The sequence below is a fragment of the Lissotriton helveticus genome, chromosome 3_1, assembly GCF_964261635.1.
Source record: "Lissotriton helveticus chromosome 3_1, aLisHel1.1, whole genome shotgun sequence".
NCBI lineage: Eukaryota > Metazoa > Chordata > Amphibia > Caudata > Salamandridae > Lissotriton > Lissotriton helveticus.
Window position 1 is genome coordinate 417,746,334 of NC_136061.1, and position 26,152 is coordinate 417,772,485.

General features: G+C 46.0%; 1 protein-coding gene across 2 annotated transcripts in view; it reads right to left on the reverse strand.

Moving 5' to 3' along the window:
• Positions 1–26,152, reverse strand: part of WDR12 (WD repeat domain 12) — a 289,880-nt gene that overhangs the window by 7,005 nt on the left and 256,723 nt on the right. For both annotated transcript variants that reach the window (XM_078680243.1, XM_078680244.1), the window contains 2 exons: positions 14,093–14,225; positions 13,272–13,344 (listed from right to left, as the gene is read on the reverse strand). In XM_078680243.1, the coding sequence (XP_078536369.1) occupies positions 13,272–13,344; positions 14,093–14,225 (206 nt within the window). The remainder of the gene's footprint in view (positions 1–13,271; positions 13,345–14,092; positions 14,226–26,152) is intronic.

The window sequence follows — 26,152 nt, forward strand, 5'->3', positions numbered from 1 at the left end:
CCAGCTCACCCCTCAAATCTCGGAGATATAATATGATATCATCCGCGTACGCAGAGACAATGTGGTCCGTACCATGCCGCCGTATACCGTAACGGGGGGCTAGTAGCCTAAGTCTGCAGAGCAATGGCTCGAGGGCAAGAACGAAGAGGAGAGGGGAAAGTGGGCAGCCCTGTCTGGTGCCCCTGGCAATGGCCATGGGGCCCGAGATTTGGTTGGAAGTGCGTACCCTCGCCGTGGGGATTGTGTATAACAATCTGACCCAAGCGAGGAATTCCGGCGGGATCCCATATTTTGATAATGTGGCAAACATATAGTCCCATCTCAGGGAATCAAAAGCCTGTTTTAAGTCCAGAGAGATGCACCCCTCGGAACCCACGCCCGCATCGCTCCCAAGCATGAGCTGGGCCAATCGCCGAAGGTTCATGGCCGTATTACGGCCTGTGACAAAGCCGCATTGATCCTGGTGGACCAAATGTGGCACGTATTGTACGAGCCTTGATGCCAGTATCTTGCTCAAAATTTTTGAGTCCGTATTAAGAAGGGACAGGGGTCTGTAGTCGGCCAACTGCAAACCTTCTTTGGCCGGTTTCAAGAGGGAAGTAATCATAGCTTGCATGGTTGATTGTGGTAGAGAGGCTGTGCGTAGAGCTTCCAGGTAAACAATGTGTAGTCGCGGGGCCAGGAGGTCCATGTAAGTGGCGTAGAAGTCGGTTGGCAGGCCATCCGTTCCAGGGGCCTTACCCTTAGGGAGGGTTCTGATTGCCTGTCTGATTTCAGCCAATGTTATTGCACGCTTTAAGTCTTCATTCTGACCTGCAGTAAGCTGCGGGAGAACCAGGTCCGCCATGAAGGCCACTAACGCGGGTTCGGACAGGGGTAGTGGGGGGCCATAGAGCACGGTATAGTAGTCCTTGAATGCTGTATTAATCCCTACTTGGGTGGTAGCCAGTTGGCCAGAGCGGTCCAAAATTCGCAGTATGGGTTGGCTGATCGGGGAGTCCCGCAGGATGCGGGCAAGTAGGGGGCCGGCCCGATCGGCCTGTGTGTGCTGCCTATTCGTGAACTCCCTATGGTCAATTACTCGCAGCTCTTCCAGCAACTCTGCATGTCTAATACGTGCCTCCTGCAGAGGCGGAAAGGGAGCGTTGGTACCCGCTGCCTCGTTCTCTAAGGATGCAAGTGAGCCCTCCACCTCCTGAAGCCGGCTAATTACCTCCCGTTTCCTTCCCACCCTAGTAGCCATAGCAGTCCCTCTCAAACATACTTTGAAAGTATCCCATTCTACCTGCCGGGAGCTAGCCGTGCCCGCATTCGTGGAGAAGTAGGTATCGATAGTGTCAGAGAGGGAGGACCGGAAAACCGAGTCCTCAAGTAGTTCAGGGTTTAGCCGCCAGGTCGGTATGGGGGCTAGCCTCCTACCCCACTGCCATGTAATTTCCACAGGGCTATGGTCCGAGAACGTTTTCCCCATGTGTTGTGTTTGGACAATCAATGCAGTAAGGGACCTTGAGCAGAAAATATGATCTATTCTGGTGTGAAGCTGGTGGGGAGGGGAGAAAAAGGTGTATTCCCTGTCCATGGGGTGAATGCTACGCCACACATCTGCCAAGTCCCAACCCTCAGCCCAGCTCGCAAGCGCAGCAGCCTGTTTCCTGCTCTCAGTAGCCAGTAAGGGGGGGTGCGACCTATCCAGCAAAACATCAAGTACAGCATTAAAATCTCCCCCTATTATCCAGCGAAGGTCAGCCCAGTCTGCAAGCACCCCGTTGACACTGGACAGAAATTCCAACTGGTTCGTATTAGGCGAGTACATGCATCCCACAACAACTTCCTCCCCATCCAACAGACCCCTCACAAACACATAGCGACCCTCCTTATCAACCCGTTGCTCCAACAACTGGAAAGGAAGAGACCCACGCATCCAAATTGCCGCCCCCCTTGAGAACGCGGAATATGAGGTGGCATAGAGCTGTCCTCTCCACTTCTTGCGCAATTTCACCGCTTCAGCAGCGTTCAAATGAGTCTCTTGTAAGCAGGCAATTTGTGTCCCCCTCCGGTTGAGTTGTGCAAGGATTCTATGACGTTTATGCACTGATCCCAAGCCACGAACATTCCAGGTGCATAAGTGGTAATTGTTAAGAGGTCCCATTCCCATCTGTGCGGTGTGGCAAGGTGTAACAACTGGGCGACCCCACATGTCCTGCTGTGCTAAAATAGAAGAGTGTCTCGCAATCAACAAACCCCCAAACAAAAAGGTCCCTGAGCCAACGTACCCAGGAGCCAAACCATGGTGTCCAACGTGGGCACAACACAGTCAAGTACGTGTGCATACCGGGGGGTGGTGGACCTCCGACGGTTGGCACTGAACTTTTTGCGTGGGCGTGAGAGCCCACAATATGATAGACCCCTGCACACTCAACCCACCATATGTGAGGGAGGGGATTTGACATACGTTACCACTTGGAGAGAAGTAATCGTGTCGTGGCTCAGAACTCCGCTGCCATCTGTGCCGTGACTTTCGGGAAAAGTTGCAGGCTGTCCACTGAACCAGACACCTCAGTATGAGTGTCAGTGGTAACGGTGAGTCTGTCTCCGGTTGCTTCCGCGTCGTGGGCAGCCAGGGCCTCCTCAGTGAGACGCTGATGTTTGGATGATGGCGTGTGGTCCGTCGCCCGGTGTCCGAGAGTATGCGCCGCCCCAGATGTTCCATGAGTTGAGTGATGTTCAGGGCTGTGAGCGTCGTTCCGTCGGTCTGGCGAGCCCCTGCGGCCGCTGCTGTGGTGGTCTGTGAACTGGTCCTGCGACGTCGGCGGGGTCAGGGCGACCTCCATCCATTCAGATGCTTCCTCAGGCGAGTCAAAAAAGTGGGATTTGTTGTTATGCAGGATCTTTAGTCGAGCAGGGAACAAAAGGGCATATTTCATGTTCCTGTCACGCAATCTGCGCTTCACCCCCATGAAGGTGGACCTGGCTCGCTGTACAGTGGGCGTGAAATCAGGGTAGACCGAGATGGTCTTGTCCTCGAAGCGTATCAGCGCTTCCTCCCTGGCCGCCCGGAGGACAGTGTCACGATCTTTGAAATGGAGGAGACGAGCGATCAGTGGGCGCGGGGGAGCCCCAGATAGTGGGGGCCGTGATGGCATCCTATGCGCCCTCTCTACACTGTAGAGAGCGGTGAGAGCTCTCTGGCCCACCAGCTTCCTAAGCCAATCCTCTACAAACTGTGTGGGGTCTCTCCCCTCGCTTCTCTCCGGAATGCCCAGGATGCGGACATTGTTGCGGCGGGCCCGTCCTTCCGCCTCGTCCACCCTCCCCCACAGCTGCTTCAGTTGCTTCTCCACATTTTCCAGTTTCGCGGAGTGTACCGTTTGCTGCGGGATAATGTCATCCAGCGCTATTTTCTGCTCCGCCACTCGATCCGCCAATTTGTTGTGGTCCGCTTTAAGTAAGGATAGGCCGGTCGCCATATTGTCTATGCGCAGTTCCAGCGCTTCGCGCGTCGCGCGTATTTCATTCAGGATCAGATCTAGCTTGGCGTCTTGTGACCCCTTACCGGTCGGCGGGACGATGTCCATATTGGAGGAGGCCAGTGGGTCCTCCGAACTAGTGGATTGCATGTCCGTTCGGGTGCTCTGGTCCTGCCGTCTGCCCTTCGTCCTGCCCATAGACCTTGTCTGCAGTGTGGCGCTGTAGTAAAGGCAGCAGCTCGCTGCGTTCCCACTGAATGTACGGCAGTTGGTATGGTCTGTCCGCTCTGTACTGCAAAGAGGTAGATGCAGCGTATATCCCAGTGCTGGTAATGGTGGTGTAGGATCCCCAGTTGAGGCGTCAATCAAGGATGAGTCGATGCGCCGCCTGCGCCTCGGTGAGGGTCGCGGAGGTAGCAAGGGTGACGTGAACCAGTGCACCTCTAAGTGAACGTAGCGTGGCTTACTAGAGCGCAAAGATGTCCGGGCCGCAGTGCTGCATGAAGGCGCCCATGCGCGTGGCACACCACCTCTCTACAGTCCCCCACCACCGTGTGCTGCCGGATTCCAGTGTTCGCCACCCTGTGTCACGTGGCCTGAGTGATCAGGGGTTCAAGAGTCACCACTGTAGCCCCAACGTGGTAACAAGATGGCGCCAAAGTGTTGTTGACGTCAGCCCGGACTGCTCATTGACTCCGGTATCCCGTGCGGGACAATGCAGGGATGCGGCGCAGGCTATGCCTTGTGTGTCGTCCTTCCCAAGTGCACGGACCCAGTGGTGGTAGCGCCGGAGCTCCTCCGATCACTTTGGCGAGTCATGGGGGACAATACGGAGACGGGTCTCGATGGGGCTGCGCAGTAGCGCAGACAGCCCGTGTCTCATCAGCCGAGGGGGGGGGGGGCAACAGAGCCTCGGTAGGGGGTGTAGGCACCTTGTCGCACCCCGCGTCCCTTGTCGGCAAAGCGGCCGCGGCCCGATTCTGGGTCCCGATTGGACCGCGAAGAAGTATGAGGGTAGGCCGGCCAGGCCAATCACGCAAGTCCGGGGCTTCACTTTGCGCAGCAGGCCTCAGGCGGTTCCAGAAGGGCAACGCGGCACCGTTACACGCCGCTTGTCCCCGGAGACAATCTGGATGTGAATCTGGTGGGTTGCAGGCAGGGGATCACAGGATAATTCAGCTGGTGTTCAGGGCACAGGACGGAGCCGTCAAACTACACGACCACCATCAACAGCTCCAGGCCACGCCCCCTTAGTATCTGTACCATTCACACAGCTTGCCAATGCCTGCAGTTGAGGTAAAACATTCGAGCTGAACAATTGGTCAGCTGCTGCCTCCCTTTTGTGCAGGACTTCGGCCAACATGCTTATCTGTGCCAAATACGAAAACAGCTAAATTTGCTGTATTACGAAGCATTACCAACCCGCTGTTACACACCCTGGGTTCTGCAGGTCCTACGAACTGGTCCTCCGACTCGCTCCTCAACACTTATCCCTCTCCAGAACTCTGCCTCGTTGCAGGGGGTTGCACGGCTACTTCTTCTGAAGTGTATCCTGGAATGCGGCAGACGTCGCCACTGCAGTGATGTTGCACACCGCCGTAGGATGAGGGTCTGCGTTCAGAGACAGCAACTCTGTTTTGTATCCACCCTCGCCTGTAATTCTCATCCAAAAAAGACAAGGCGCAGATCCAGGAATCTTGAATCTTTATTTGCAACTTAGTTGGCAATAACGCATTTCAGTCACCCTGTGACCTTGTTCACATGCTCGCCGCGCCATTAGCTGGCCTCACTTATAGTAACCACCAGGTCTATTACATCAAGAACTGACTGCAGCTCGCAGTCTTTTTTTTTCCAACAAAAATTACTTAACATTAAACTAAATACAATAAACGTTTTGCACAATTTAGGATGTCACCAAATATACAGGCTGAACATAAAACAAACACATTGGTATAATCAATTAATCAAGCAGGTACACTCGGTAAATGAAAAGTTGTTACCTACAATTTCAGCCACTGCCTCATTTCAAGTATGTGGGTTCAAACGTGTCCCATTTAAGTTAAACACCCAGATTGGACTGGGTGCAGTAAAGTAATTTAACCCAACACTGATGTTTTGTCAAGTTGCTACCACACAATTGAGTGCTAATTTGTACCAATTTTGGAACACTCTTCTGACTAATGGTATGGAAAGTGAAATCATATAAAACAAATGGTAGTCTCAGCAATATGGAGTCGAGTCAAGAAGACCACTCCTTTAAATTTTTAGGGACTTTTAAACAAACCACTCATCAATTGACACTAGTAACTTGTAATTCACCACAGCTGTAAATAGGTTCTCTTAAATGGCTATGCCTCCAGACTATCAGGGAACAGTTCATAATTACTACACTCCTGTCTAGCGAATTCATGGATCTGGAAGACGTGTCTTTTCCTCAAAGGTATTCAAAGTTATTTAAAGGACGTCACTGCAGAGCCTCACTCTGCTCGTAACATTTCACAGTGACTCTGATGGTTCAACTTTAACCGGGAAATTGGGATGAACAGAAAAAACAAACTAGATTTTTTTAAGTCCGCACTTTTCGGTTCACATCCATCCGATTGAACTTCAACACACTAAAACACCAGCCGCACAAAAACGTTTTGTTTCAAAGTAATAACCTGCACTCTACCAACACTCACATATTGGCACACAACTGGTCCAAGTAAGACCGCGAGGGAGGAAGGAGACAGCGTAGAGGTACAAAGTATAAAAATTGAAGAAAATATTATACAGCTCAGAGGACACACCCATCAATCTCACCCCAGCCTTGAAATAGGACCCTGGATACACTCCTAGCTCAATTCCCACGCAAACCCTAATTGTAATCTCCAAAAAGTCCGCTCAACAATGGCATTATATCACCATGCTGTATCACTATAGTATGTTTGGAATAATGACCATATCCAAGTCCGGATGCATGAATTCTTTCCCCTATAGTTCCACTCGCAGTTTCACCAGGAAGCCTTCTCAGGTATAATAACTCTAACAAATCACTCCCTACCTTGATAAGAGTTTTTTCCTTGATAGTGTTTCAGCACACAAGACAGCAAACAGAAACAGTCTGTCATCATGCAGTAGAAATGAACCTTTAATGCGTATTCCGAAGCCAACATGATCAGCATCACAGTGCACCCTGTCTCCACAAGACCATTTTCTGATCTCTGTGGTAACCGAAGTGCACCGCACACAACTTGGCACATTTCCTCAATTTTCAGTCAGTAAATAATCTAGCACTCCACTTATCCCATCTTTTATGGATCGCCTTGGGTATTTGCAAAGGGCCCCCTAGTACTCTTAAACGGGCTTTGCAAGCCAGATTTTTGATGCATTCATGTGGTCTTCACCAATGTGAAGCCCCCTCTCACATTTGACTTGAAGGACATCAAGTTCTGTAATGCCGCACCAGATTCATTAACTTGGTGCTCCAACATCTGAAATGTACTTACTGTTACTTGCTCCCTCGCTGTACTTTCCACCTTACCCATTAGCTCCTCGAACTGCTCTCCCAGCTGTCTCAATATTACCAAATTTCTCAGTCCGGTCAGATCTCATCTCTTCAATGGAAGCGCCTGTTCAAACACTGTCAACTCCACTTAACCTGCATGGCCTGTAGCAGACTCTCCTTTGCTCTTTCTTCCTCACAACAGGAAGAAATTCTGTTTGCTCCACCTCCTGTCTGCCATGGCACCCTGAGTTAACTAGATCGGGAAGTAGGTGTGAGGCTTCAATGCAGGACCCAATCTACTGATGATAGCATGTTCTGGAGTGTTTGCAGCTCTTTTACCCGTCACATTGCTTTAAGATTCAGTAGTAATCAGAGGGGCAGTGCACAACACAGCACTTTGTGGTCTGTTGGTGTATGAGCCATGGAGTCAAAGTACTGTCTCTTATGGTGAGATCCTTCCCCAACCAACCTACGACCATCCACTGCTAGTTTCACGTTCCACCTCTCCATTTGCGTCAGGCCAGCAGAGAGAGCAAGAGATGCCTTGGTTGTTGGTGGAACTCTCGGTGCAGTGCCCAAATCACCTCCACCTCAGGCTCCACGTTCTGGCAGCTTGCCACCTGGATTCAGACATCCTGTTGTCATCCTGGGAAAGCAGGATCAGGTAAGGAATTGGGACCTTAGCGAGAAGCTCCTAGAAGTCACCATTTTGGATTCTGGCTGCCCCCCCAAAGTCAAGCGCTTTTATCTCGCCACAGTAGCTGTGATCTTCAACCACAAGACTTCTTCCTAGGAGTAATGCCTCAATCACCTGATGGTTTCCTATCTCAGGTTCCATATATACAAGACCCTCTTCCTTCAAAGTGCATCTCAACAGGCAGCTCTATGAAAGGCCACTAATTCAAGGATACAGCCAAATAGCATACAAAAACTCTAAACAGGCAGAAGACGTTAAAGGTTTGAAAATAGTAGAGGAACCAGGCACTCACAAACTCTCAGAGTAGATGAGACCGGTTCCAGCAAGAACAGGAATCCAGAAGATTAATTTGATGAAATGTCCTTAAAAGTTTCAGAGTCCTAATCAGGGCACAAGTCGGGGGACCATGCGGGTGGACGACCCCCCCCCATAGTGTGTTTAAGCCCGGGCTGAGAGAGCTTCCTGGGCACACACACAGCCGCACCAGAGTACTTCACAGGTATTTAAAAGACCATTTGCCCATGAATGAGGCTTTGCTGTTTTTCACCCCTCCTTGGTGTAAATTTAGGGAAGCAGGCTTAGCGATATACCTGAAAATGTAATCTGAGATAGATTGGTGCTTTAGTTTCCCAAAGTTAACCAGTGGGTGATGCAGAGAGTTTTAAATTTGGTGTGTGGCGATATTTGCTGACAGAATTCTCTCATAAGTTTAAGATTCTGTGTATACATCTTCTTCTTGTAAGAGGCCTAATTTCTGCTGGGCAAACAATTGGGGATGTGTAGGTCTTAAGGACTTGGCAGATGTAGCATAGATCAATCTTCAGCTGATTTTTTCCAGGTCCATATTGAAGGAAAACTGTCTGAACGTCATATGGGCAGATGTGAAATTAATCTCTAAACAGGAATTTAATAAACCATTGGAATCTATTTTCTAGACTGTCAGGGTGTCAACTGCATAATCTGGAAGTAAAGTGATAATGTTGGTAATTTCCAGCAAGCATGCCTTTTTAACTGGGGTCTCTTCAGAGTGCGCATCATGCTGCAGTATGTATAAAACCATGTCTCCAGGCAAGCCATCCAGTAAATTACCTCTAGCTTTAACTGGAAAGTTCACAGACTCAATGCCTTGATCAGAGGACCTTGTCTGATGTTTTACCAATGTTTCGATTCTACGAATCTAGGTGTCTGCTTCTGTCAATATGATCATGTGTTTGCGGTACAGGGTACATATCCCCATAAATGATTCGGCAAACCCGCAAATGTATTGTGGTGAGCAGCTGCTTGGATTGAAAATGCGTGCCAGGCTTTAAAAAACTCTGTTAACTTCCATGTCCCTTTTGGAATTTACCATTGCAAACACCCAAAGCCCTTTTTTCACCCATAAATGTTGAATGAGTAAATAATTTATAAAACACGGGGCTTTCACAAAGTAATCCTGGAGCTGCCTAAGCTGTGCATGGGGGGAATAGAGGACTAATTACCATGGCTGGAATGACCAGATTCACAGTGGTTTTAGAAGATCTCTTAATTGGGGGGATGCTTGAATTTTAAGTGGGAGGGCATGCCTTAGTTTAATGGCCTAGTTGAAAAAACTGGCCACCCAAGCGAACAAATCATACTGTAGGTATTATTACAAGCAACAATTGATTAGAGAATCTGAGAGACCGTGCAGGGTGATGAGCTCAGATTATATCTCTCCAGTACAGAGGGCCCTCGAAATTTTTAGCTGCCACCCTCCCCCCTAAATTTGGCTCTAGTTGAGGGCGCATGGACACATGCACGAAGGCCAATGGAATGTCAACAGAGAGCTCTCCCTGGTGACAAATGTTACACCACTTAGCAAAACCCAGTGTAACAACAGATAGCATAACACAACACATGGCACAGCATGCAAAATAAAGAGAAGCAAACTGAACTCAGGGTGGAGGATGTGAAGGTTGGTGACTGAAAGTGGCAAGCCACATGCGTATGAAAATATCTGAAGGAGTCCCAGGATTGTTAGTCTGCAAAATATACATTTCTGAATAAAGCCATTTATGACAGGAAAAGCGGAACTGAAATGTTATGATGATATTCATTGTGTGCACTCCTGGCGCATTAAATTCGGAGCACAAGCATGCATGAAGGTGAGGTTATGACAGCATAGCACACTGAGTAGGTGGCATGGCTTTCATAAAGAGGCAAAGCTTGGTTTATGCATACCAAGTAGTTACCCCCAAACCTCATGATCCTTTATAATTGTCTTAAAATAATTAGTGACAATAAATTGAGAGATATGGAAAATACAGATGTGTTAGGAAAGAAAACCACGAAAAAAATTAGCACACATCAGAGGGCACAGAAAAGGAAACAAATTTTAAGACATGGTTCACGGTGGTGTCCAGCTGCAGCAGTTCTTGTGCTAGGTCCTCTTTCCACCCAGATTGTGTGTTCCTCAGTTTTCCCTCACACTGTTATCCCCTTGCCACTCCAGTTGTTCAAAAGCACACTGCACTCTAAACAGCTGCTTCGAGTGGCACTAATGTGTGTCTGCAATAACCATTTATTCAGTCCTTGTTTTGGGTACCTTGTGACATGTGTATCGTTTTCATTTCGTGTACATTTGGGAAGCATCGGGTGTACCTCTTGGCCAGCTTGACCCTCTGTTAATGTGGTCTTAGGTTGTGTCGATTTGCTTGTTTGTTTTATCTCTGTCACTCTCCTGAAATCTTCTCCTGTGTTTGCCCATGGTGTGTAGTAGCTGTACTTCGGATAATGTTATACACATGCAAAGCTTCTCTAAACTTTCTCGCGTCTTTGTCATGTGTTAGTTCCAGTATTTGTCAGTCGCCTGACGCTTCTTTGCACAAAACTAGGAAACCCCCAACAAAATGGGCTACTGGTTTTGCCAATGCTGTTTCGGGGGTTTAGGTGGTCAGAGGAGGGAGGCACACGAGGGAGAGACTAACACGAAGCAGGGGAAGTGTTTTCCAGGTTTTGGGGGACCACAAAAGGAAGAGTGACGAGGAGTGCGGGGCAGGGGGTGTTTTCAGGGCAGAGAAGCACACAGAGGGGGAGAGAGTAACTCAAAGCATGGAGGGAGTTTGCAAGGGGAAGTACACGAGGAAGAGAGCAACACAGAGCAGACAGAGCATCTTCCTGGGGGAGAAGCACAGAACGGATAGGGAGGAACAGAGATCATGGGGCAAGGGAGGTTTGAAGGGGAAAGAAGCACAATAGAGGGAGAGAAATACAGTAAAAGGGCACGGGAGAAATTAGCAAGACAGGGATTTGCAAGGGAAAGCACACAGGAGAGAGAGCAACACAGAGTGCAGGGGTGCTCAGAAGGTGAAGAAAGCACCACATGATGGAGAAAGCAACACAAATCTGAAGAGAAAGATGTGTGGTCAATACTTGTGTCTCGACTTGCCAATCTTTTTCAACCCTCCCATGAGGCATAGGTACTTTACCATCACTTTTAATTGGCTGGCTTTTAGAAAGTTACATTTTCGTTGCTTGAAGCATGTGTAGGCTAATCAGTATTTGCTCTCCAATTTCTCACAACTATAGATTGCATTTGAATGTAGGAACATGGTATGAAATACAACTTTTAATTTCAGGTCTTTTGCAGCAGTTTCAAAATATTGTGGAGCTTCTCATTGCTGAATAGGGTGCAATGACTGACATCTGTTATGGTATTTATTTTTTTAAGATTTCCGTCTGTATTTATCCATATTTATCTTTTGGCCATTTTATCTGTATTTATCCATATTTATTTTGTACTTTGCATATGAATGAAGTTGTCAAACTGTACATTTCCATATTTATTTAACTGATAGATGCACACTCATACTTTGCGGTCTGTCGAGTTTTAGCTATTTAAGCTGGCAAATATTACATAACCATACAATCACCTCAAATACTATCATTACACCATAAATGTATGTTGACATATGCCATTATTTAAAGAAATGTCATCCTGTTATTTTTCTCATTTCCATGCTGTCCAGCTACTGGCCTATAATTCATGAAAGACAGCACGGAGAGTCACTTAAAAGTAGGACAATGTTCTGTATTTATCCACTTTTAAAAATAAATGCAGACAGAAAACACTTTGTTTTCTGTCTGTATTTATCTGTAAAAAATAAAATCAGTGAAAACGGGGAGCCTTACACATAAGCATCCTGAAAACTTGGCATGCCATGTTTTAGTATGCCTCGCTTAGAGCACTAATGGCTTTACTAGTTGCACTAGTTGCACGCCAAACTTCATCCACATTTGGGCTGTTAATTCCTCCATACTGGGACCTTCAGTCACAGGCTTAATTACTGAGCAGCTTCAATTGTTAAATCTTGCAACACGTGCAAATGACCGATCTGCTGCACATGTGGAGTCACTTCCTGTTGTGACGTCACTTCCGGTTGGAGAGTCTCCCCCCCACTTCCTTTTTTTTAAATTTTTTTTTTAGGACTTGTGCCCTGGTCCTAATGACAGAAAAAATAGGAAACCAGGAGGAGAGAGTAACTAGGAAAGAACAATCCACCACTACAGTCACCGGAGCATTTGTGAAGTATTGTATTAATGGTTCCAGCTCCTTATTTAGGGTGAATCAGGAAATGAAGACAGCGAATGAACAGGAAACAATATGCATGAGTTGATCCACCATGATGGACTAGGATATCCACAGTTAAGGTATTAGCAGAAAAGTTAATATTGCATTGGGAAAGACAAAGTGTGTCACTTCTTGTTTGATGGAAAATAAGAGTGCGACTGGATATAAGAGATTCATCTCAAATAGGCTTCTAAAAGAATACATTCAGCATAAGGAACTGGAGCCATTCAGGACTCTGACTGTACATCAGTGCAAAAGTAGCATAAATTGCCACCTAGGTCTCCTGTTTCGGTGAATACTCTGCTTCCTCGGTCCACTCCATTTCAGCTGGTTCATTATTCTGTATATTGGAACTCAAATATTTTTGCTGCCTCAACAGTGTTCGATTTTGCTGCTGCCTGTCTATTTGCAAATCTTCCTAATTGGCACTGAAAGGAGACTGCTCCTTGTCCATGGACTAGCCATGTTATGCAAGGGGAAACCTTTAAACATTTATACCTTTGTATTTTCATCTCTCTGTAGGTTTATCATTTTTTGCGGTGGTGGGGGGTGGGGGGTGGGGATATACATCAGTGACAAAACCAGGTTAGATCTTAATTTACCCACATCTTTCCCGATTCATTTTAGATGCCTCCTAGTCACTGCATCCACTAAGTCACAAAATTAGGAACTGCAACCAAAGGCAACCACCTAGTATAGTACTTATTACTAGGACAGTCCTGGCGGAGTAATTGTGTCTTTCAGGGTCACTGCCCATCACTGTTTAGTGGGCATTAACCATGTGCTCTAGGTTTTGCCTGCAGTTATTCACTAGCTTCTGTTTAACAAACCTTTATACACTGTGCAATACTATATGTAATTTGCATTTAACCTCATAAGCAATTCAACCATTTTCTCCACTAAATACTAAAAATAGTTTAGTTGCTCGAAACCCGCTGAGATATGTGGCATTTCATTTATTACAAGTGAAAACATTTGCTAACGTTCACAAAAAACACAATGAAAAAAAAAAGTTTGTGAAGCTCTTACCCCTGCCTCTGTCCAGTCCACACACAAAACCTTATCCTCATGGGCTGCCAAGTCATAGAGAGGAGCCTTGCAACTGAAAATGAAAGATAAATAACATGAGGCACACTTTAACAAGTGGCTAAAGAAAGAAGTTTTTCCAAATCTTCATAACTTAAATGAAAACGACTTCTGCTTCACAAGAGAATAAGTGAGTAAAATAACAGCTAAAACGGCAAGATCACCAGCTGAAGAAGAGCCCGATTGAGGTGGATAGGCACCATAATGCTGAAAAGGATGGGGACCTTAACATATGTCAATCAGACATAGAATCTTTCTGTAGGAAACAGAATGCTAGTGGTAAATCAGAACTGGGTGTCTTACTACTATTTTACAAGTTTTAAGAATTAGCCAATCCCCAGTTATACCCCTTTCTACACACTGAAAGAAATACAGTTTGCAGAGAAAACTCACTCCTGGTTGACAAAAGCTAGAGTAATACCACATCGATACAAGTAAACTGACAGGAAGTCATGAATCAGAGACAAGTCTGTTTATTCTGCAAATTTTCCTAGCCACTATACAGGAGCCAATATGACTTTTTCCTTTGGCTCTACCATGTATTTTATAATATTATCACTGTAACACTGACGTTTTCTCATAACCAAGACTTGGCCAAATTTAGAGAAGAGTGTCAGAAAGCAGGAGATATAGACTCCTAGCTCTCTTATTGACAGGCCGCGATGGAATATGCAGTTTTCAAAACCACAGTTTACATAGTATTTCTTGTGTTCTGTTCCTTAATTGAATGGGAACCATAAAAACAGCAATACAAATCTCTTTACCTTCTTGTGTCCCAAAGCTTGACAATGTTGTCCAGAGAGCCAGATATAAGCTGATGTTCATGCACTGGAGACCATTTCACAGCGGTCACCCAGCCAGTGTGAGAGGTCAGCGAGAGGAGCACCAATGAACCATCTACGAAAATCCAAAGAGAGAAAGCATGGATGTGGATGAAATAATCTACAAGAAGCAGAGCTACCACCTGCCTTGCACGGAGCCCAGTGTTTGATCCCTTCGAGACACACATACAGAACCTAATCCACACTCCTGGCTCATGCTGAGGATCTTTTTTCTTGAAAAAAGAAACTTGTTTTTAGAAAATACTGGATTTTTAAGGCTCATTCAGTACAATTGAAAATATCACATGTAGTGGTCTTACACATCAGATATTAACTGAGAAATAGCTTTAGTACAATCTTTTTCTGTCTGATTTGCTTAATTACTCCAAATGTTGACAGATAAGGAACTGAGGCACAGAGAGAAATAGGAGTGGGTAAGCAGACACTAGAAACCAGGTTTGGGTCGCAAGCTTATCACTAGACCACTCTGGTAAAATATGTGGAGACATAGTTGCTTTACAGTGACCGTTAACATTAGTAAAAAAAAAAAAAAGCCATAATGGTCTCAAAGTGCCCTTGAGTCTGTATTTTGCATTCAAATATATAGCTCTTAACAGAGGAGAGTAAGATCTTAAATGTAAGCAGCTCAAATTAGTTTATAATGAAATAAAGTGTAAAAAAAAAAGAGGTTACCTTCTTTCAACAGTGACTCAACCTTTAGGGCGACAGGCACGCTGATGGGGGGGTAGGCCGTAGCCTTTTGCAGTGGTGCAGGGTGGGGGGTTGGGGGATGGGTTTGTTCTCTGTTTCTTTTTTGTTTCTATGGCCCTTTGCCCTTTTCCTTTTTCGATGTCGTCGTCTTCATGTCTTCCATAGTACGTTCCCTTTCAGGGGTGGGGCTCGCATACCGTGCTTGGTACGTGACTATTGCATTTATCCTGACTTTGGTACTCTTCTCCTTTCCCATTCAATCTATGTTCATCATCGGAGTGATAATGTGTTTTAGCTGACTGTGTTGGGAGCGGGAATGACAATGCGATGTCGATTTTCGTTTAACTTTTGGTTATTTAAAAATGAACCGTTTCGAATCCTTGGTATCACGTATTATCTTGATTCTCTGCTGTATCCTGGATGTGGCTTTGTTTTTAAGTGCCGGATTGATGTGATACTTCTTACTTAATCTCTGCTCGATTTCATTAGCGGCCGGCCACACTGGTTGTAGGCCCGTGTTTGTAATTTCATGCTAATTGAAATAAAGGTTCTTAAAAAATAAAAAATAAAAAAACTGACTCAACCTGGTAGTGGAAAAACACAGATCTAAAGATATACGGCGCAAGGGAAATTGTGGACCACTTAACCTCATACAGGAGCTTCAATACAGATAATGGACAACTCAAACCACAGGGTCCAAGGTAAACATTTAATAATTGCACGAATACGGACCTTTGTGTAGGTGTGCTTCTAGTCCAGAATTGGGAGAGTGGGTTCAGACATATGAGATAGAACGAAGTATCTTATTGCATGCTCACAAAGACCAACAAAGTGTGTTCTTTACTGTAATCGTTTTTGAAGGGGGTGCTTCAAATACCCCAGGTCAGGGTAGCAGTGATCTCTACAGAACACGCTAAAAGTGAATCTTCAACTCTAGGAATGAAGAGATAAGATTGACAAACCATATCAGAAAAAGAAATAGCAGTGCTCTCTCAGTGTACTGCAGAGCACTACTTTGATTGTGAAGGAGGATGTACTGGTTAATAGTGCTGAAGGTTACATATATTTCAAGGAGGCCAAGAAGGAAAGATATGAGATCAAGAGCTTTTAACTGTCAATCACAATTTTGAGCATAGATGTTTTCATGCTATTTACTGGTCTGATACCGGACTGACTGTCCAGGTAATATGGTGCCCCTACATACATTTTTCTATTACTACACATTGCTCAATAATCTTGGTGAGAGGCCAGGGATGGTCATGTAGTTTTTCAGGTGATCAGGGTCAGAATACGGGTTTTTTGAGAAGAGGGCACATGTCCTATTTGGATTATGTGAAAGAGGCAGACCAGAGAGAGAATTTATCATATCATGCCAAACTGTGGTGAGAGGTTCAGCAAGTCCGTAGAGTAATAAGAAAGTTATCGGATGGAGATGAGTAATGTGAGGGTTAAGGGTTTATTGTAGCAACCCATTCATCCATGTCCGATATGGGAAAGAATCTTGTCCATGATACTTGAGGAGTTTTTCTGGAAATAGTCAACAGTTCAGTGTTGGGGACAGGACGAACTCGGTCAATTCTATTCTTGTACAATTATATTAAAGAGATTAGCTACCTTTTTCCTTAATGGCAGAAGGGAGAGTTTCATAGAACTGATAATGCAGAATGTTAAATAATGCTTTGGGTTAATTTAGGTTGACCTTGTTGTAGAATTTTCCCTCACCTCATATATGGAAATTTTACAGTTTGATGGGGATTTTCTCCATGTCATCTCTGTAAGAAACCCTCCGGTACAGGAAATAAGAGTACAGAGGAGATGTAGATCGGGGACTTGGTTTATTAAGAACAGACACGTCTAGAAGGTTCAGAACAGAAGTCCTAACATGAATACTTCAACAACATTCTCTTCCACCTCCCAATCTTTCACCACATTATAAAACAATACAACCCTCGTAAGCGTGAGGCAGCCACGAGCTGTGACAGAAGATGACACGGTTGTGTCTGCCACGCACCACAACACAAGACAATCTCCGCTGCATGAACAGCTTTTCTGCTAAGACGTGTATAATTTCTGAACCATGGAGCTGACTTGATATGAGCCCAGCAATAATTAGAGAGTTATATTTAGAATCTTACTAAGAGTTAGGATACTGGATGACTAAATAATCAGGGTCCATGTTAGAGTGGCTAACTGGGATAGATGGTGGAATAACTGTAGGTCATGTTCTTGTTCATGGTTTGTAAGTCCAGACAGGAGCCCTTATTAATTCCTTGTGCGCCTTCCGGTCCATTCCTTAGCAGGGAGTAGCTTGTCTGCTCTATATAAACCTTTTACCACAGCAAATGAAAAGACTTCCTCAATATGGCGCCGCCTGCACTGTGTGGCATGCATGGTCTGGCTGCCATTGCGGAATGGATGACCACCAACTGCCTGCAGTTGAATGCCAGCAAAACTGAGGTTCTGTTAGTAGGGAAGAACTCGAGCGCCTGGACTGAGCATTGGTGGCCAAGTGTTCTGGGCACTGCCCCTACACCCAAGGCAGTGGTTAAAAACCTGGGGGTATGGATGGATTCCTGCCTCAGCTTCCAAGACCACACAAAAAAGTTGCCGGCACCTGCTTTTTCCTTTTGCATGGCCTTAAGCCCCTTTTGAAGTTTTTTGATCCTCCGACACGCCAGCTGATTGTCCAGTCAGCTATTCTATCCCGACTAGATTATGTCAGCTCCATTCTATTAGGGGCTAAGCAGGCTGAAATAACTCTGATGCAACATGTTCAAAACCCTTTTGCCAGGGCCTTGTTGGGACTACCACGGACCTGCCCCACAGCTGATGCTATCAGGAAACTCCATTGGCTCCCCATGGCTGCACGTATTCAATTTTAGACATTGTGTCTCTCTTTTAAGATCCTGAAGCTGGCCACGCCCAGCCTATTGGCTAATCTTCTCATTCCTTATGCTCCCTCCCGCCAGTTGTGTTCTCGGGGGCAGCACTTGGTCACTGTCCCTTGAGTGAAACGTCTCCGCGCCGGTGGCCGGTCCTTCCGCTATCTGGCGGCCAGACTGTGGAATTCCCTACCTGTTCAGATTCGCAGTATGGAAAGCTTGTTAGAATTTAGGAAAGCCATTAAAACCTTCCTCTTCCCCTCTTGTTAGGCTCTGGTTACTACCCCCCTTTCTTTCAGCGTTTTCTGCCCTGGTGTCTGGTTTGTTATTCTGATGCTGGCAGCGCCGGGAAGCCCCTTTGGAAGAATTTTTATAATCGCTAGGATATGAAATATGGTTCCCAAAGTCATTGGTTTGCCCAACATCTAAAAACACATTGCTGTCAGAATCATCTTGTTGGTTCATCATGCCTTTGAAAAGGTAAAATCTATTCAAATTCCATACACTTCCACCCTCAATTCTGACAGCATTCTTGAAAACTTGATTAACTCTTTTGGGAACTGACCAAACAGGGAGACCTTTGGCAACCCCTTCTCTTTTCTTTATGCGCACCAAATCACTAATAGCAATACCACATTTGCTTACAGAACCCAATTTCTTTTCCATGGCTTGTTTTATTTTTTGTTTGTATGCTTCGACTCTCTCGAACTATTTTGTAATCCACTTTTGAAAAATCATTGCTGTCACCAAGATTCTTCTTCACCCACCAGGGAATAAGTTTAGTACTGGGCTTGCCTCCTCTCAAAAGTTTGAAAGGACTAACATGGATTGCAGGGCATTGCGCCAATTCAAACCTCCCCTTAATTGAGAGTTGAATAGCCTCTTTCACAACACGGATGAAACGTTCAACCTGACCATTGGCCACGGGATGGAAAACAACAATTTTCCTATGAGTAATTCCACATTTTTCCAAAAAACTCTCCATTTCTTTACTAAAAATGTGGGGCCCATTGTCGGTGACAATCTCTTGAGGGATACCCTCCCTACACAATAAATGTCATCTAGAAACTCAATAACATTTTGAGAAGTAACTTCTTTAACCATCTTCACTTACGGCCATTTGGAGTAGTAATAAATGAGAACAATCCCAAAAGCCTCATGCCTGGGTAAAACACTAAATGGACCAATAATATCCAACCCAAGTTTCTGCCAAGGACAAGAAGGAAAATCAATTGGGTGTGGTTCAGGGCATAAAACAACAGCCGACTTGTCACCAACTGAACACTCTGCGCACAGACGCACAAACTGTTCAATACTCACATCAATGCCGAGCCACCATAAGAACTCTGATGCGTCTCTTAGTAAAAGAAATCCCTAAATGCCCCTCATGGGCAATTTCAATAATAGTATTTCTCAAGTCAAGGAATGAGGAGGAATAACTGTCACCTCTCATGACCAAACCATTATCAATGGCCAGCTCATCATGTACCTTAACATAGCTCATCATATTGCCCAACAATTTCCTCTGTTTAGGCCAACCTTGTAAAATATAGTTTTGACATTATTCAATTCCATATCTTTCTCCATTTCTAGAAGCCAAACTTTCTCACGTAGAGTAGATTGTTCACCATATACAAAATTGATATCACAAGCAGTGAAGGCTACTTCGCACTCTTCCTCATGGAACAACCAATGGGAAAGGGTAATCTAGACATGCAATCAGCGTGTATGTTTGCCTTTCCTTGTACATATTCAATCTGGTATTGTAAATATTGCAACCTGGAAGCAAGACGTGCGAGACATGCAGACATTGTTCGCTCCCCGTCTGGGTCCATCAAAGAAAACAAGTGGCGTATCGTCAGTTTTAATGGTGAATTTTGTGCCCCATAAGAATGACCTGAAATGTTCTGCCCCCCCCCCAAACACAGCTAACAGTTCCTTTTTCGATAACAGAGTAGTGTTTTTCTGCATCTCTTAACGCCTTGAAAGCATAAGCTACAATCCACTGTTTCCCATTCTCTCTTTGTGAAAGGACACCACCTAAACCAGTGTTGCTAGCGTCCACCATTATGATACATTTCTTCCCACACACAAAAGGCTTTAAGCATGGAGCCTTCACAAGGAATTCCTTTAAATTCTCAAAAGCTTTAGACATGACGTTGGTCCAAAGAAAATTTGTGTTTTTCTTGAGGAGGGATCTGAAAGGGTCAACTTTGGAAGCAAAGTTAGGTATAAACTTAGCATAGAACTCAATCAACCCAAGAAAGGCCACCAACTGCTCCCTGGGAACAGGAGCTTTTAAAATGCTTTCAATAGGACTAAGTTTTGGTCTGATGCCCATTCCACTAATTAGATGTCCTAAATATTCTACTTCCCTTGCCTTGATTTTGCATTTATCAAGGCGAAGGCTAAGCCCCTTTTCGGACAAAGCAGTAAGTACTTTTTCTAAGTTCAAATCATGCTCCTCATTATTCTTCCCATAAACCAGTATAGCGTCTTGAAAGGCAATGGCACCAGATAAGCTCTCCAAAGTATCTCTCATTAGCCTTTGGAACACTGAGGCAGCACTGGCAAGCCCAAAAGCCATACGGCGGTACCTAAAAAGACCTTCAGTGGTAATAAAAGCAGTTAAGTTCCTCGATTACACAGCAAGGACAACCTGGTAGTACGCGCTAGCTAAATTGATGCATGAAAAGACCTGCAAGGTTGAAACCATCTCATGAAGATTGGGTAAGGGATGAGCATCTATCCAGATGGCATTGTTCAAACTGCGAAAGTCCACACATAACCTAAACTCACCTGAAAATGTAATTTAAATAACAATGTGAGAAACCCATGGGGAAGACTCAATGGGCACTATAATGTCCTTTTGGCACAGATCCTTAAGCATGTCTTTTAACTTGTTCCTGTAAGAGGAACATTTCTCACTTTGTGGCGTACAGGTACAGCGTTGTTGTGTAGTTTGATGATGTGTTCAAACCCTTGGTATGTCCCTAACTTCACACTGAAGACACTAGGGAAAAGTCCCAATAATTTATCAATAAGGTTGCCGAGGATTTGAAGCGGATGCTGTTGCCAGGGTGTAGACTCGCGGTGAGTAGAGTGAGGCTGAACTTGAAAAATGCTCCAACAAACTGCCTCAGTCACACGAAGCAAAAAACAATCCGGGAAAATGGAGAAAAATTAAACTAGCTCACCGGAACGTTGAAAAGATGTACACGGTCCAGTGCAATTGATTTTAAAATTGCCGGAATGGCAAGTGCAATCCGAGGACAAGAAACATTTTTTGAAGATCCTCACGAAATCTACTGTAATCCAGTAAATGTAGAAAAGGCGGTGGATAAGTTTGCGCTCGTCGCCAGTGTCAGAAACACTCTGGTACAGGAAATAAGAGTACTGAGGAGATGTAGATCGGAGACGTGATTTATTAAGAACAGACACATCTAGCAGGTTCAGAAGTCATAACATAAATACTTCAACAACATTCTCTTCTACCTCCCAACCTTCCACCACATTTTGAAACAATACAACCCTCGTAAGCGTGAGGCAGCCACGAGCTGTGACAGAAGATGACACGGTTGTGTCTGCCACGCACCACAACACAAGACAATCTCCGCTGCATGAACAGCTTTTCTGCTAAGACGTGTATAATTTCTGAACCATGGAGCTGACTTGATATGAGCCCAGCAATAATTAGAGAGTTATATTTAGAATCTTACTAAGAGTTAGGATACTGGATGACTAAATAATTAGGGTCCATGTTAGAGTGGCTAACTGGGATAGATGGTGGAATAACTCTAGGTCATGTTCTTGTTCATGGTTTGTAAGTCCAGACAGGAGCCCTTATTACCTCCTTGTGCGCCTTCCGGTCCATTCCTTAGCAGGGAGTAGCTTGTCTGCTCTATATAAACCTTTTACCACAGCAAATGAAAAGACTTCCTCAATATGGCGCCGCCTGCACTGTGTGGCATGCATGGTCTGGCTGCCATTGCGGAATGGATGACCACCAACTGCCTGCAGTTGAATGCCAGCAAAACTGAGGTTCTGTTAGTAGGGAAGAACTCGAGCGCCTGGACTGAGCATTGGTGGCCAAGTGTTCTGGGCACTGCCCCTAAACCCAAGGCAGTGGTTAAAAACCTGGGGGTATGGATGGATTCCTCCCTCAGCTTCCAAGACCACACAAAAAAGTTGCCGGCACCTGCTTTTGCCTTTTGCATGGCCTTAAGCCCCTTTTGAAGTTTTTTGATCCTCCGACACGCCAGCTGATTGTCCAGTCAGCTATTCTATCCCGACTAGATTATGTCAGCTCCATTCTTTTAGGGGCTAAGCAGGCTGAAATAACTCTGATGCAACATGTTCAAAACGCTGTTGCCAGGGCCTTGTTGGGACTACCACGGACCTGCCCCACAGCTGATGCTATCAGGAAACTCCATTGGCTCCCCATGGCTGCACGTATTCAGTTTTAGACATTGTGTCTCTCTTTTAAGATCCTGAAGCTGGCCACGCCCAGCCTATTGGCTAATCTTCTCATTCCTTATGCTCCCTCCCGCCAGTTGTGTTCTCGGGGGCAGCACTTGGTCACTGTCCCTTGAGTGAAACGTCTCCGCGCCGGTGGCCGGTCCTTCCTCTTCCCCTCTTGTTAGGCTCTGGTTACTACCCCCCTTTCTTTCAGCGTTTTCTGCCCTGGTGTCTGGTTTGTTATTCTGATGCTGGCAGCGCCGGGAAGCCCCTTTGCTGGGGCAGCTGTCCGCTATACAAATCCGAATAACATAACATAACATAAAGGGGAAAGTACGACATAACATACTGTTTGTTTTTTTCTGCGCTGCAGTGCAATTTACCCAGCATCAGTTAAGTGTATTTTTGTTTTTTATGGTACGCCGCAGCTTGCTAAGCTGCGCTGCCTTTATTCTTTAATCAAATGGTGTGGCTTGAATTAGCAGCCATGCTGACTTTGTTCTCGTTTGTTCTGCGAGCGTGGCTTGCATTAGCGCCCACGCTGGCTTTATTCTCACTTCTACGGGTGTGGCTTGCATTTGCAGCTGCACTGCTTTTGTTTTTCAGTTTATGGTGTTGTGGCTTGCATTAGCAGGCATGATGCTTTTGTTGATTGATTTAGGGTCAAGGCTTGCTTTAGCAGCCGTGCTGCCTTGACATATTATCATAACTTTTTGCCCTGCTATAGCGAGCATAAGTTTATGTTGGTGGGTGGCATCGCGAACCGTGCCTGTTCCAGTTTCTTCTTCGGCTTCCTTCCTCATGCGGGCCCCACCCTTCTGGGCCCTTTTATTACTACACTGGTCACCTTCTGCTGGCTGGCCCCTCATGCAAGAGGTCGAACCATGAGATTTCAGGTCTGTTGCAGCAAGTGACTATCATTTGTGTTTGCATGATGTCTGCTGCTGGTTGCTCCTAGAGTGTTCCTACTTTAGATGCCCTCCGTGTTTTAACCAATTAGGCAGTGAAGGCTGATGGTCCTCCTGCTATGCCTTGGCTTCAACCGGTTGCTGATTTGGAAGATCCAAAGGATGAGAAGAGCAGAAGGGTCATTTTGAGCTGAGCTCTCCAACTTGTTTGCTCATGTTAGGGGCAATCTGGGGTTTTGTGCTCCTTTGGTGAATGAGTTGGATTTTTTCACCCAGTACCACCAGCCTGACCAGACTCCTTTCCGCTCCATTCTGCTGCACGCAAGGTTCTTGCACATGAGTGGTGTTATGTTGACTGCCTTTCCTCGCTTTTTGGGGAAACGTTACAACTTAGAGGGGTTTCTTGAAGAATTCCATAAGTCTGTGAAAGTGGATCCTTTAAGGGCTGGTCTGTCTTCACAGAACATGGAACTTTCTGATGACGGCGTTCCTTCTGTGCAAACACAAGGAGATGATGGACCAGGAGCTGAAACTTTTCAGACACTCATCCCGAATCATTATTAGATCTGGGTTAAATCCATCATCGTTCCTGAGCTCACTTCACCACCCCAATTCAGACCTAGCTATATGCAAATCAGTCTTGACCCTGTTCCTCATGAGAACAGTCCAGCCTGAACTGGCTGGCCGGGTCTTCCCTGGACTGGAAACAAACATCCTGGGACCAGTTTTGGCGTAACACCCCTCATCAGCCAGGCTAGCTTGAATCCAGTGGCAAAGTGAGCAAGGGACCCACGTCTGGCACACCCTGCCAACTAATGGTGGACAAAGAAACCACAAGGGGATGATGGACAGAGCACTGAAACTTTTCAGACACTCACCCACAGTCACTATTACATCTGGGTTAAAGCCAGCCCTTCCTTCCAACCCACTTAATAGGAAGGCTGAAGGGGCTTTTGCGCGGAGCTAAGAGAGGGCTATGAAACAGAGCTAGCTAGAGCCTGGGAGACCCTAACACACGACCTAGAATACCCGGAACTAGGGCCCTCGGAGGATGAAGGGGAAGCCGCATAAAGGGAACTCTCCTGACATCAACACATCAATAACAGACAACATACTCACAATTGCCAACCATCATGACACTAGTGACTATTTCACTAAGATCGCTTCACCCTGCCCTGCACACACAGCTGGAAGGCTGATAACACACATGGACCCAGCAGCGCACATGAGAGCTACTGACAGGATGACTCAGGGGAACAGTGGGAGGGAGTTAACAAATGCTGTAGCTTTAGGGTCACTTGAGCGATTGATTACCTATGTAACAAATGAAAAGAATGCGGAGAAGCTAATATCAAGTGAAATAAACTTATTTACTGTACTTAAAAAGTTGTTGCAAGAGAAAAGATCAATAAAATCTGTTTAAAAAAAAAAGAAGGCTGAAGGGGCTGTTAAGCAGTCTTACGCAGCCTCCAATTTTTCGGTTTGGACGACTGCCTATACAAATTATATGGTCCAGTCCTTTTTGAAGGACTTCCAGGCCCTGGCTCTTCAATTGAGTGAGGGTGGGGATACCTCCTCCCTGTAGGCCCTAATGGAGCTCCAGGTTCACTATTTTTTGGACATCTCCTTTGATAATTTATGAGCAGATGATACCGCTTCTTGGACTTCCATTGCGGGTGGATGAGTATTTGGAAGGCAGAGTCCTCACAGAAATCAATCCTTCTGAAGTTGCCTTTTGGTGGTGCCAAGGTGTTTGGCTCGCAGCTGGATATGGTTAAAGAGTCGGCTGAGATCTGGAAGCTGGTGGCTGCTTTTCGACCTCTCTCTCTCAGGGTTTTGGTTATCGCTGTGCTTTTGCCTTTCCTCAGTCTAGAGGTGCTCATCAGCCCTTTTGAGGCATGGGTCGTGGCTGGGGGCCTCTGGAAGCGACAAGTCCTGGTCTCTGTCCCCGGCTGCCTCCTCCACTGCTGTTCCGAAGCAATGACTGTCCGCCTTTCCCTGTTGGGGTCGCCTTCGCTTCTTTTCTCACTACTGGCAGGGTCTTTCCGAAGCTTGGGCGGCTCAGATGGTGGTTTCTGGATCGAGTTCTTGTTTCGGCCAGCTCGGGTTTTCAAGGAGACTACTTTGCCATTAGAACCTGTGTGGAAAGCCACCTTGCTGGAGGGTGTTCAGTTTCTCTAGGCAAAACAGGCTGTCATCGAGGTTCCACCCCTGGAAAAGAGACAGGGGTACTATTGTATTCTCTTTCTGGTTTCAAAGAAAGATATCACCAACCTCCGGCCTGTGTTGGATTTGAAGGGTGTGAATCTGCACATTCCACATCGCCGCTTCATGATAGTAACTTTACATTCAGTTCTTCAGCTGGTGCACCAAGGGTCATTCCTCGCCTCCCTCGACTTAATGGACGCTTACCTGCATGTTCCAGCCCATCCAGAGAATCAGCAGTTTCCGTGGTTTGCTGTGGGCTTCCGGCCCTTCCATTTCCTTCCTTTCGGCCTTTCATCAGCACCCAAGGTTTTTACAATGCTCTTGAACCTCCAAGTGGGTATCCTCCATTCCTGTGGTATTCAGGTATACCCCTACCTTGATGACTGCTTGATTGTTTCTTCATTTTCTCAGGCTACGGAGGATGTTCATCAGGTCTGTCATCTGCTGGGTTCCTTTGGTTTCCTCATCAATCATCAGATGTCCTCCCTTCAGCCCTCCCAGTCTTTGAGGTTTTTTGGGACCCTCTTCCGGATAGATCTAGGGATGGTGTTCCCGTCTCCGGAACATCAATTGACTCTTTTCCAGCATCTCTCCTGGGTGCTCTGCTAGTCGTCGGCCCGACTCTGGCTCAGAAGTCAGGGGGTGATGGCCTGCACTTTGCATGTCCTCCCCTGGTCCTGTCCCCATTTGTATCCCATTTTGCATCACCTTCTGCATCACTGGGATCCTGATTCAGAAGACTACAAGGCTCTCATTCCTGTATCTCAGGACATCAGGGACTCCCTCCAGTGGGGACTGTCCCCTCTCAGTCTCTCTAGGGGTTTCAACCTTCTTCC